This window comes from Ptychodera flava, chromosome 16 (genome assembly GCF_041260155.1).
Source record: "Ptychodera flava strain L36383 chromosome 16, AS_Pfla_20210202, whole genome shotgun sequence".
Lineage (NCBI taxonomy): Eukaryota > Metazoa > Hemichordata > Enteropneusta > Ptychoderidae > Ptychodera > Ptychodera flava.
Genome location: NC_091943.1, coordinates 26,344,652 through 26,358,066, shown reverse-complemented (window position 1 = coordinate 26,358,066; position 13,415 = coordinate 26,344,652). Strand labels below are relative to the sequence as shown.

General features: G+C 39.1%; 1 protein-coding gene across 5 annotated transcripts in view; it reads right to left on the bottom strand.

The window, feature by feature from the left end:
* Positions 1–13,415, bottom strand: part of LOC139114430 (GTPase-activating Rap/Ran-GAP domain-like protein 3) — a 288,529-nt gene that overhangs the window by 133,212 nt on the left and 141,902 nt on the right. For 2 of the 5 annotated variants that reach the window (XM_070676163.1, XM_070676164.1), the window contains exon 1: positions 2,291–3,104. The exons of the other annotated variants lie outside the window; for them this stretch is intronic. In XM_070676163.1, the coding sequence (XP_070532264.1) occupies positions 2,291–2,523 (233 nt within the window). In that variant the 5' untranslated portion in view covers positions 2,524–3,104. Of the gene's footprint in view, positions 1–2,290; positions 3,105–13,415 lie in introns of those variants that run through there. 5 annotated transcript variants of the gene reach the window in all.

Genomic DNA, 13,415 nt, shown 5'->3' with positions numbered 1-13,415 from the left:
TTTTGAATATATATATATATATATATATATATATATATATATATATATATATATATATATATCTGTGTGTTTGTGTGTGTGTGCATTTATGTTTATTAAATGTAAGCGCGCGCATTGAGTACCTACATCTGTACAGTGTCACTTAAATTAATATGATGCCTGGAGCCTTTACGCAATAGGAGAAGAAACGCAAAGTGATAATTGTTTGGCGTATTACAAAATAACGGCGTTATTACCGGAAATGAATTATTATCAGGGAAATATCCAGAAGCTAAACGACAGATGACGTCTTGCATGCTGATGAATTCACTTTGAATCGAATCTGAATCCCTCTATATATATGTTCACTGGAGAGAAAGCTATATTTTTAAATGGCCATTTACATCTGCCGCCGCTGCATTTTAATTTACATTTATATCGCTGTGTGTTATTTTTGTCTTATACTTTGAATCTTGCTGAATAAGACTTATTAGAATATGCATAAAAAGCGGTTCACCACAACGATGCATTTCAATTACCGGGGCTTTCGGCGATAACTTGTGTTCGATCGTCCATAAGGAGGTCCACATACGTTTTACTTCGGATTGATATCGCTGCGACAGTCGTCTTTTTAATTTCCGTCAATTTAAGTATCTCGCTCCTCGAAGGACTGAAGAATTAGAGGCGTTTCAGCCGATGACGACATTGCTTTAGTCACCAATGGACACTGAGAGAGGGTGTCTTTGAGGCGCCCACACGCTCTGCCGTATCGTTGTGACTGAGATGGTGTCGGTTTCCAAAAGTCTGGTCACGTTCACGTCGCAAAAACAAAATGGGAAGATGCGACGGTCTGAACGAATCCCTATCAAACAAGATAATGTGCGCAATATCCAGGCCCTGCGTCAATTTGCTGGAAATTTTGCCTTTGGAAAGAACCTGATTTGGATTGATACAAAGCGGCTAATAAACGTTGCTGACATTTATTACATGAAAGTTCCACCTATTATTCCACAATTTTTTAGGAATCGTCTGCGCCTTTACACTTCCAGATCTATTGCGTATGTGTCTATCTAATATGACATTGAAAATAAAAATAATAAATACTCAGAGGGGTTTTCTGTCAAATGTTGTTTAGGATTATAATGTAGTGATATTACTTTTCAGCGTTTCTTGTATCACGCGTTGAAGCACGGGGGGGGGGGGGGGCTACACGTTGCAAAAATTGTCTGGGATTCTAGCATGGTTTATCGTTTATTACCGCGCGGATGTGTTGAAGGCGTTGCGTGAAGACGTCAAGATTGAGCGCGCGACTTCACAATGAAAAGTGTCAAACTTTTGAAGCTAACGAGTTCAGCCCACGCTCACCGGTGGGCTACAGAATAGATTGGATTACGATTATCATTTTTTTGTTGTACTGCCGAGGTAGTTAAATATATCTTCAAGCCATGGTGTTCGCTATATCCAGCAACTTTCAACATCTGGTATGTTTTGTGAACGTTCCCATAAGGACATTGTCTAGCAAGGCGGGAATACTGACTGCCGCCCGTAAATTCTCGCATTTCGTGTTTGACATTTCTGCTCGGATAAATATGATAATAAATTGATGGCATAAGAGTTAATAGCATTATCTTTCAATATCTGACAGGCTGTGCTTCTAGGCTTCCCTAAGTTTGCCATCTGTTCAGCAAGATTTTAAATCATAGAGTGCGCACTGGCTAGCTGCCATCGTGATTTGCATGTTTGCTTTTGGCAGCCCGTGCTAGTCTCGTCGTCAGGCACAATACGGCAGTCAGAACTCTCGGCTACATTGTTCGATACGGCACAACTTTGTGCACAGGGAAATGTTTATTCAAACAGAATTATGAGTCACTCTGGGAGAGAGTTTCGACAAGCGGAAACGAGTACTTGCTCGCCTTGTGCGACGTGTTTACGATCAAATATCCGGTACGAGAGAGGACGTGTAATATCTGGACCGGTCATATTACACTCTTGTAGTACCACATTTTCAACATCTATAGTACTTAAAGACCTTATATTGAGAGACCTTTACCCAGTTTTGAAAGAGTGAAATATTTCGACATGACTACAGTATCTAACACTATCTATAATTGGATAAAGTGTACATGTGTGCAAGACAAAATTTTGGTTTTTGAGATCGCATGCAGAAAGTGCGTTGGTGTCGCGTGGATTTGTGAGGTGTTGTTTACACTGCAAACGGTACCTGGTCATCCATATATCTAACTCAATTGACATACATCGTACAAAACGCAAATATTGTTATACGCTTCGTGTGCATGCAAATTCACCCTACCAGCATGTTCCCGGCTGCGGATCCGATCGAACGGCTCTTAAAGGCTCCTTCGCTCTCGGCGTCTTGCGTCGAGGCCTGGTTGTCTTTACTCTCCGCAGACTAGTTGGCGACCTCTCGGGCTCCTCGTCGATTTCGTCCAAATTGAAGAGGGAGCCTCCGAACACATTCTTGTAGCGTCGAAATATACCCGCCATATTTTTCGACACCAGCCCGTGACGTTTTCTTGGTAGCATATAACCAGATTTTGAAACTCTCTGCACATTAACCGTAGGTCCCTGTTGTTTATGGAGCGCAAATTTTGGTGCTGCCGAACTGTCGTTTGAACTGCGGTAACTGGGCCCTCAGCTCATCCGAACCATCAAACGCTACAAACGTTGAATGGATACAGCCAGCTCAAGCCTATTATGTACAGTGCTTGCCCCACGCGAAGAATATACGACGGTTCACGCTCATTACTGTTATGTGTTCCGCGGAGCATTCCTTCTTTGTTTCTTACCTATTTTACTCAAAAGCTGAACAGTCGACGTACTCATTTGCGAATAGGAGATCTCCGGAGTTGCAATTAAATCGCCCGGTTGCAGCTGACGTAGAGCAAATGGCGCAACGGACTGTTTTGACACGATTTTCAAATCGGAGCGGACGATGAATGAATGGCGACAGACAACTCAAACTGAAAGTATGAAAACAGAATAACTGACGCTCATATGTCATTACAAAACGCAATGTCGAAGCCTCACCAATAGCACAGCGAGTCACAAAGAGTGACACGCATAAAGCGCGTTGACGACAACCAGTATCAGTATATCCAACTGTCGACCTTTGACCCGCATTGTCAAAGGTCATAAGAGAATTTCAATTTAATGAGAACGGAAGTGCGTGTTATCATCAAAAAACAAATTTGATGTCCTACTCAGCATTGGCTTGAACTGAGAGGTTTTGAAGATGGAACACCTTTAGTTCTAAATATTTTATGAAGTTTCAATATTTTATCGGAGTTCCTGCTAGTTTCATCAATTATGACGTATAGAAATGCCGAGCGAGTATAATATCGGTAGCATAACACTCTGTGATCGGCAAGCCAAATAACCAGTTGTATACAGTCCATGGTTAAACATGAAGGAATATGGAGATCTTAAAATGCGATCAAATATTACAATATTAAACCAGTCAAAACAAACGGTCGCATAGCCGACCGCATTTACTTCATAACTATTAATTTGCAGTGCAGTAAATTATGGATTCCAGCCCCAGCAGGGTATTGTAGATTATTATGGATTATGACTGTACAGCCTGTCTCCATCCCACAATGCTAATTACTTTTAACCGCCACACATTTAACATTATTACTTCCATCCGGGTCACAAACGCTTCTTTCTTCTGGCATTCGCATACAGGGAATGGCCTCTTGCATAATATCAAGAACTGATCGTCTAATTCATGGGACAGGATTAAATGAAACCGATGATGATAATTCTGCTTGTGACAATCAAAGTGCAATTATCATCTTAAGCTAATAATGAAAACCTTCACAATCGATTAGGCTTATGAAAAAAACCCGTGGTATACAGAACAATGCTTGACATTAAACTGGAAATGGATGTGTTCAGCCCCAACATGGATCCAAATGCGTTTCATTTATTTTTAAGATTTCTAAGGTTTTTTGAAATATGATGACACGGGCGACACACTGTCAAGCCTCGATTCGTTAAGGTTATAAATAGATTTTTCTTGTAATTGGCACAATGATGCCAACGATTGCTTGTCGCAGGTATTATTATGTGAATTGTCTCATTGTTAAGCTTACTCCTAGAACAACAACAACAACAACAACAACAACAACAACAACAATAACAGCAACAGAAGTAGTAGCAGGAATAGTAATAATTTTACTACTACTACTACTACTACTACTACTACTACTACTACTACTACTACTACTACTACTACTACTACTACTACTACTACTTATTTTCTGTAGTTATTGCTGTTGTATTATAGTGCATCTTTTTGGAATAAAATAAACGTTCATAATTTCTGTAAATGTTTGTAGAAAATTAATATATCAAGCTACTTTATTACAACATTTATTCGCGGAAGATCTATACCAGGTGCAAGACATAACTAAAACTATCACAAGAAAGTAAATACACTAAACGTAAAGCTCAGCCGTCATCTTGCAGTGTGTTGAATTTGCGAAGCGTGATGACAAAGGTGAGTAGGTTTTTTCACAATGTCTATTGAAATGCCTGGCATAATTATCACCCAACGGGAGCTGAAGATGGCACGTCGAATTAATTGACTTCAAAGCGGTTTAGTACTGATGAAACGACGAGCGCCATTGATTTCAGCGCGGTGGGGAACATCACGTGTACAATTACTCATTCCTCAGACAGTTCCGCCATATTGTATTATCAAAACGAGGCTAACGCACTGAACTCACATAGCGCGTCCTATCTTTCATAGAAAAAAAAATCCAACCAGACGCGATTACGCAAACAATTGTAATTGTCTAAACGTAGAATTGCATAATGATACGATGATGTTTGATTATGATCCTCCTGTTGATCGAGAAAACAAACATCACAAATCACTCGTTTTATCGATTGAATACCATTTACTCGTAGCGATTTCTGATGAATGCAAGAGAAACAAAAGTTATACGCATTGCTTTATTTTTCTTCTTCGTTATATGCTTTCAGTAACAGGAGACATTCCATTTTGGTGTCGTTCAAGTTCATCAACATAAATCGTGGAAATGCTGTGGTTTCAAACCCTTTTGTCATTTAGATCGTCATTTCACAGAATGGTGGCAACCTTTGCGAGTTCGTATGTTCAACATATGCATTTTGTGCTTCCATAACAGATATATCAATGTATCAGTGTATGGTATAGTCATTAAAATGTTGATGTTGTCTGTATACCTGGATAATATTATAGAGCCTGCGCACTTCGGACTTTCTTTTTACACAATATAAATTATTAAGATCACTTTCATATTCTTTGCACATTTAAATTTCTTATGGTGTCGTACAAGGAGCTATCTAGAATGGGTTCTCTTTAGAGCGTATACAATATAGATGGTTTACGTGGGCGATTTTACGTCTACAAGAAAGCAGATTTCCTATAAGCACCAAAAGTAGGTGTTGTGATTCAATGAACTTACAGAAGAATGGCAATTATACATTATGTGTGAGGACTAAACGACTGAGATTCAAATGCTCTCTTTTTAAATTTCGAAGGCGTTTTTTTCCGGAAAAATTTCGATCAGAAAAAAGTGATATATTATTATGTTTCTCTTGTTTTTGCGTATACGATCAATGCTGTCCCCTAAAAGCTATGGGTGTATCTCAGAATTGTTATCGTATACTTTCTCAGTTTTAGGGATTGTTGTAGAAACATAGTTGTTAATGTTAATGTGTGCCGCATACCGTGCAGGATGTACTCACTCTTTTCGAAACAGCTGATATCACTTCCTGGCGTTATGACCGGAAGTTGAAATGTCATTCTTTTTAGGATTTAACTCCGTTGTCTTCTGATTTCACTTCTTCTGTTGTACTTTCTTACTTTGTCTGATTGTGTCTTCTGATTTGAATATGTAAAATGCATGGCTATGGCTGATGTTTCAGACTTCGACTCGGTATGTTATCTTCTTTTTCTCCCACTATAATTTATCTCCATGATTAAACCAGAGAGAGAGTAGCCATAAGATTTCGGGGAAGTTCCTTTGCAAATGGACACAACTCCGCCATGGCCATGCCTTCGTCCGGAACCGGCCATTGCTAATTGTGAAATCGTTGACCTAGCTCCTGCAACTTGGTTACGATGATATTAACTATAGTTTTCGATTATTTGATTTGTCTGTAAGCAGACATGAGGCTACAACTCTCTGGCGAAAAGGAGAAAAAATGAAACCATTAAAATGATGAAACATTGAGTAATGCAAAACTGCTTGCGAAACGCTTTTGCAAAAGGCTAGTTCTAATGATCCGAGCAGGAAATTATCAATATTCCGAATCTTAACATAAATAATTCATAGAATGTTTCGCAAATCCGGTATTCATGACTTTATTACACTCGAGTATATATTTTGCCAGCACGGCTGAGTGAATGCACGGGGCCCCATGATTCATGTTTTCGAGCATCGTTCCTTTTGTCCAATGCCCAGTTATTTGCTCATAAGTTCTAAAGCCATTGACAGTCTGCCAGAAGGCTGATAATTATATCTCTGAGGAATGCACCTGTAACGTCCGAACAGTAACAGCGTTTCCACTTAGATCATGCCAGGTGCTCATACCTTACTTTTAGATATTTTGCTGAGGGGAACACAGATTGATTCTTACTCTCAAATTTCTCAGAATAAGTTTTAATTTTCCCACAGGGTTAACACAAGCATGGCGGCCATTTTAAATTTCAAGTGCCGGTAAACATTAGGTAAGTTGTTTCTCTAGTACCAAAATTTGCCCGGTGACCCCTGATTGTTATTCTTGATTTCGAAAATGAGTCTCAGAAAAAATCTGAGCAAAGTTTTTTTATTTTCGAAACGCGAACTACCGTAACTGTTTTTATTGTAAAGTTTCTTTTTAGATATTTCAAGTGTCAGCGTTTTTGGAAGTTGTTTTTGAAACGGGGAAAAAGAGGTCGAGGGAAGTTTAAGAACAAGATCAAGAGGTCAAGTGTGTGAGCGGGTGAGAGCGGCTAGGAGGTTGAGTGGTTAAGTGGTCTAGAAGTTGAGAGGTTAAGGGGATGGTGGGTCAAGTGAGAGGTTTAATGATCGAGAGACATACACAAAAGCACACAGAGAAAATATATAAGAAGACACATTTATACGGGGGTGAATTAGAACATCGTATCAAGGAGATGAACCACGCGAGTGGATTCACGAGCAAATAGATGCAAGCATATTAACAAATGGGATCAGAGTGGGGTTGCGGGAGTCGAGGTAGCAAGATTCTGTGGAAAGATGTTACGATGGAGCGTGAGTTTAGAGAACAAGAGAGTATGCATATAGAAAGACAGTGGAAATACGATGTAGATATACGCTGACAGAATTGTGCAGTTACAGTTAATCACAATGTGTAGTCGATGATACGAATATATGAGGACCAAATCGAAGTCTCGCCTTATACGTATTTTGAACTGATTTTCCCCTTTATGACCAGTTTTATTTCCTTGTAAACCATCGCCTTTTCAATGTTTCAGTATATATTTTTACGATACAGTGGTGCTTGTTGTAATGGGAGAGCGTTGCCGCGAACTCTCACACTAAGCACAAGCACGGGTTAGAATCTGTATACTTGGTCATGGAGCAAACGATTCACTCATTAAAAAACAAACGATCAACGAGATTATGGTCACGACAGTAGTCGACAGGCGAATCTAGTATGCAAGTCTCGCGATCTCTCGGAACGGAGGAGAAAATAATCATCTTTATGACGTCAGATCTTTATCGGAAATCAAACCAAACTGAGGAAGAGAAAAGCTAAACGACGTGTATTTTAAGAAATAGTCAAACTGACCCTTTGTCACTTACAGGTCAAATGACAGGGTTACAAAGGAAGGAAGATGGACGCTATTTCTGTTTCAATCAATAGCAGTATTTAAACCCTGGCTATGAGGAAAATGTAGAGGTTCAACTGATTAGCTTACGGCTGCTCACTATGCGTTCTACCCGGATGTGTGCAGATTCTTATAGATTCTTTCGCTACGTTATCTGACACTCAGCTCCTTGTGCGCCAGCGAAGTACTCCTCAAATGTTAAAGAAATGTGCGGCAACAATCTTACACATGTCGATATCAGATATCAAAGGATGCCTTTAATCATTGTTTAGTTCATACACCCAAGTATATGATGGAGGCCTACTTTGTTACCATGAACTGCAGTTTCAATCGATCAATCATTGCCAGCAAACTAGGCCTAACCTCTTAGAAAGCTTGCTTAAGGCACTTTTTGGCACCATTATCGTTTTCAGGGGAATTTTTTACAATGCTGACGTACAAAATCACCCTACCGCTAAGTTGAACAAAAACATAGAAAGTTCGAGAAGAGAAGTTAGAGAACATAAATCCCCTATATAAGAGATGGTAAAATGGCTGAAGGGGCAGAGAGTCACGTGAAGTACCCGTCAAAGCAGGGGCTGCAACGAGATGTGTTACTTGTTCGACAGCACAAAATTCAAACTTCTTTTTGTGGTCTACAATAAGAGCTGTAATATTAACTGTGTCGGAAAAACAATAATGTACAGTAGAATGCGCCTTGTGGATTCTCAAATTTTTACCAGTCTCTTCTGGCCTACCTCTTATGGCAGATCATTTTAAAGCCCATGAAGTAAGAAAAAATTTCACCTTGCTTGGTTTTTTCGCAAAGCAAAATTTTTATTTTTTCCCATAGAGTTAACACCGTAATGGGATCTATTTTTAAATTCAAATATCGGTAAATGTCAGGTAGTTTGTTTCTTTGGTACCAAAATTTGCAAGGTTAACCCTGACTTTTATTCTCGATGTGGTAAGAGAATGGTTGAAAGCTCCATTGAGGAAAGTTTGTGGAAAAGTTTGAAGACTCTTTAACGTTCAAGGTGCGAACTACCTTAATAGATCGCCGCTGATAATTATTCGCTGCGACCAGCTTACGTCACAAAAAAACCTATCGTCCGAGATTATAAGCCTCCTCTTGGATTTTAATTATTTTAAAGTGTGTTCTTACCAGCCTCGATACACGCTCCTCAATAAAAACTCCTTAAGGCTTGAAGATCTTGCTAGAATGACATGTTTGACGTACATGAATTGTATATAACCCATTTAGGTGTTGTTTTGCCCAGCCTTCCACTGAATGGGTGACTAAACTGTTATTTCTGCCAAGGTAATCCAGATACTTAAACCTCAGTGAGGGGAAAATTTGGAAGTGCAACCAAATGTTCGGAAGTAGCCTAAATACAAGAATGTTCTTATACACAAAAACATCTTCATAACATGTGGTTTTTTTCTGAATTTTTCCTGACATTAGAAAAGGTTAGATAAAGTGATACCTTTCCACAGACTTCGCGGGGTCCGTTCTTTTAAAAATGCAATATGACAAACAGAAATAAAAACACCCGAAGATTAATTTCAGATCACTTTTAAAGGGCAACTTGCAGAAGAATAATGACTTGTTGGTTGCATCGTTCATTTTGGATTGAACTAAGACTTTTAAAGCCCCATTAGTAACTTTTGATTTATTTTCCTGTATTACTTTCCGGTTTTCGGAAATTTAGGGCCTTGTCCTACTTCCCAAAGCCATGATCAAATGCGTACTGCCAATGCTGTCAATATAGCCTGCCTGTCTGTCTGTCTGTCTGTCTGTCTGTCTGTCTGTCTGATGCACGAACGCAAGCAAGCACGCACATACGTACGCACGCACGCAGGCACGCATGAACGTACGTACTGTTGTATGTATGTATGTATGTATGTATGTATGTATGTATGTATGTATGTATGTATGTATGTATGTATGTATGTATGTATGTATGTATGTATGTATGTATGTATGTATGTAATGTCAAGTGTTAATGGTTACCACTGAATTTAAGTACGGACCAGAATGCATCCTTTAACAGTTTTTTCTATCGGAAGGCACATATATTATATTTCATTATACTACAGGCGGAAGAATAAGAAAAATCAAAGCGATTATCCCCTTTGGTGTATAGCATCAACAATTTGAAAACATAGTTACCCTGGGTTATGATGACATAAAACAAAGTCCTAAAGAAATACCTGTGAACGTCCATAACAATTACGTGGACCATATATTTTCCATACGACGCAAATATCGCTGAGTGATATGCAGATTTATGTGTGCCATTACGATATGCACACCTGTCCATTATTAATGGTGTCATCAATTCCGTAGCTCAACATATTCGTACTCTATTATGTAGTCTATATATGAATTTATCCCTTTTTTGTGACTTGGAAGGTTTATGAACTGCTCGAGTGCTATCTTATTTCTTGCATGATGCAATATCAGCTAAATTTCTGACGTAGTCAACTTGCATAAAGATCGATTTCCTAGATGATAATGATGAAATATGCACATGGCGACAAGAATTGCATAATATGTTTCTCCGTGACATTTCTCGAAATGAACCGGGGTATTAGAGTCAAGATGAAATTGTCATAACGGAAGCACGACGTGGAATGTCGCATTTAGACGCGGACAGACGCGAGAGGTTGACAAGTATATTGGGATTTATGTTGTTTTAAGGAAGAGCCACAGAGTATCATATTGAAATATAAAAGATTCAATACGCGCAATTGCATCAACATCATAAATATCACCAGTTTGTCTTGGGATTATGAGTATGCGACTGCTCAAAATGTATTGAATAAATCTGATTAAAAGAGCACGTCCCCGTAAGACAAAACAAATGCAGTGTCTTAAGCGGATATAACGGTACCGAAAAGTTATTCCATTTTCTTCTCAGAAAAATGGCTTCGCTAATGTGACTGCATTTACAGTGGCGCCACACTCTCACACTTGGTCGGGAACAACTGATCAGTGCTGTGCTACACTCACCAGAGCGGTAATATCTAAATTGCCATGGAAACTGTTATGCTTCACGCGCGGTCAGAGTGTATTACGCCGAAGCCTAATCCCATCTAGTGTTAGCCCGCACGGGATTTGAAGCGAAGTGGCGCTCCGTCTATCGTCCAACTTAGATCGATTTACAGCTTAAAGCTGTACCACACAGTGCGTAAAGACGAGTCAGTTTTCAGACGCCGGGGCGATTCACCATGACATCCATTCTTATCAAACTCGTTTGTGTTCCAATCAGGCGGGCTTTTCCTGTTTCGCGGCTGTCAGCTTTTCAGGGTTGTAAACCCTCGGCTTTACGCTTCGTTAGAGACCCGCCTCTGGTCACTCACAATCACGCATCTCACACGTGTGTCCGGTACAAACGGCGAATATACCTACTTTGTAGGTTTACCTACAAAGTCCGCTCGTTTCACGAAAACTCTGCAAACCTAGGCTTTTTCGAAAACAGATCGTTTACATTCATTAGCGTTCAGATACAATTTACGAGTAAAGGATATATTATCCCGTTTCACTTTTCATTAGTGTGCACTGGCCAATACCTTGAAATGGGTTAGTGGCGCCATCTTGGAAGCCACCATTTGTCCGTGCTTTTCGTGTGGCACTTAAAGAGCTATTCTTCTCGTTCACTCAACAAAATATAACGAATCGATGATGCTAGAGCTTCTCTTTTCAAGTTGCCTTTATCCATAACATAAGAGTGTATTATATATTATAATTAAGCTTTTTCTATGTTTAGTATATTACGTCACACCATTTAGCTGTTTTCCTTTTAAACGAAACTAGGGTTCTAAATACTCAAGAAAAGGTATCTTACTAGAGTTCGACATCCCTTTTAAGCCTTTTGAAGTGCAATTTCAAAACAAACTTCTTGCAATTTTTTTTTGGTAAAAAAGAAATCGTGACCATGCTGTTACTCAAAACATTTGAGAGGCGCTGTGATTGTGAAAGGCTACCGGACGAATGATCGAACAGTCAATTAGTGGAATGCAGCGTACCTTCGATCAAGCACGCTTCTTTTCAGACAAGACAGGGACGTGATCATCAAATGCTCCGAAGCTGCGGCAGACAATGACAAATGATTGATTTAATTCATGGCGATTCGAATACCAAAGGTTTCGTACTTCAGTCTGACTTAACATTGTGTCCGACCTCGAGAAACGAAACCTGTAAAACAAATTTTCTACCTTCCTTTTTTTTTGCTAGAAGCTATGGTTTATCTGTTGAGATGATGACTCACGAGACTTTTCGCCCTGGTTTTGTTATGTGATATAAATTCATATAGAATGACAACTCAAGCATTCAGGGCCAGAAGAAAAAGTTTATCAAGTCATACCCAAAGATGTCTATAAATATACCTTCTTATTCTGCCACATCTGACTGCATATAGTTTACGAATATCGACATAAGTCGTACTATAAATTGTTCACAGGACAAAGATAGATACATAGATACATATATTTAAAGACAGATAGATAGATAGATAGATAGATAGATACATTCATACATACATACATACATACATCTCTCTCTTTATATATATATATATATATATATATATATATATATATATATATATATATATATATATATATATATATATCCTGTCTCATACTTGTACACATGAAGTGAGGAGTAAATAAGCTAATTCGGGTCACAGGGGTCACGAGGTCAACGGGTGTAATGGGTGAGTGACCATGAGACAGATTGATCAATAGGCGAATAAATTGCACACGTCTCGGGGGGATTTGGGAGTAAACGAAGGATCAATAAAAAACAGAAAGCAGTTCTAAAGTGGTTTTACGTAGATTGATATTCGTCGAACGATTTCAGATTCCACCATAATGAAGTTTTGTGAAGTTTTTTCCCGCGCACACCTAGAGCGACATGTATAGAGATTTATTATCTTCTTGTCGAAAAACCCAGTAATCCATAATGTCTAGCAGGAATACAATGCCAGGCGACCAATTTTATTTGCAAGAATTTATAGTAGACTTTCCAGTTTGTAAATATTTATTATTATCATGACTAGTGCATTAGTGGGAAATGCGTTTTGCACGAAAGTGAGAAATCTGTGATGTTTTTAATGAGCAAAGTGCGAAAAAATTCGTCGACAGTTCCGTTCTGGCTGAGTTTTTCCTGCAGGCGTAAATGTTGAATGAATGCAGATTGCGTCAGACAACTTTCCTTTTCTTCACCAAACATGTTTCAGCCACTAATTTATTCAGTTTGAAGATTGATATTACCGATATTTGTCATTTACTAACTACTGTATCATAATTTGGTCAGAAGCGAACAGACCGTACCAGTTTTGTGCGCATGTGCTGTTTTCAGCGCTTTCCTCAAATAACAAGTCGTTTGTGACAACGCTGTAATGCCGTTTGAATTTCTTAATCCTTGACGCTCCGAGCTCACCGGGTGGTTTCTCTCACGCTACATTGACATTCCATCAGCATCGACATATTGAAGGCGGATTCTCCGGAAAGGGAAGAAGATTAAACACGAAATGATCCCGACAAGCCCTAATGCACATTAAGTTCATCTGTCGACACCTTG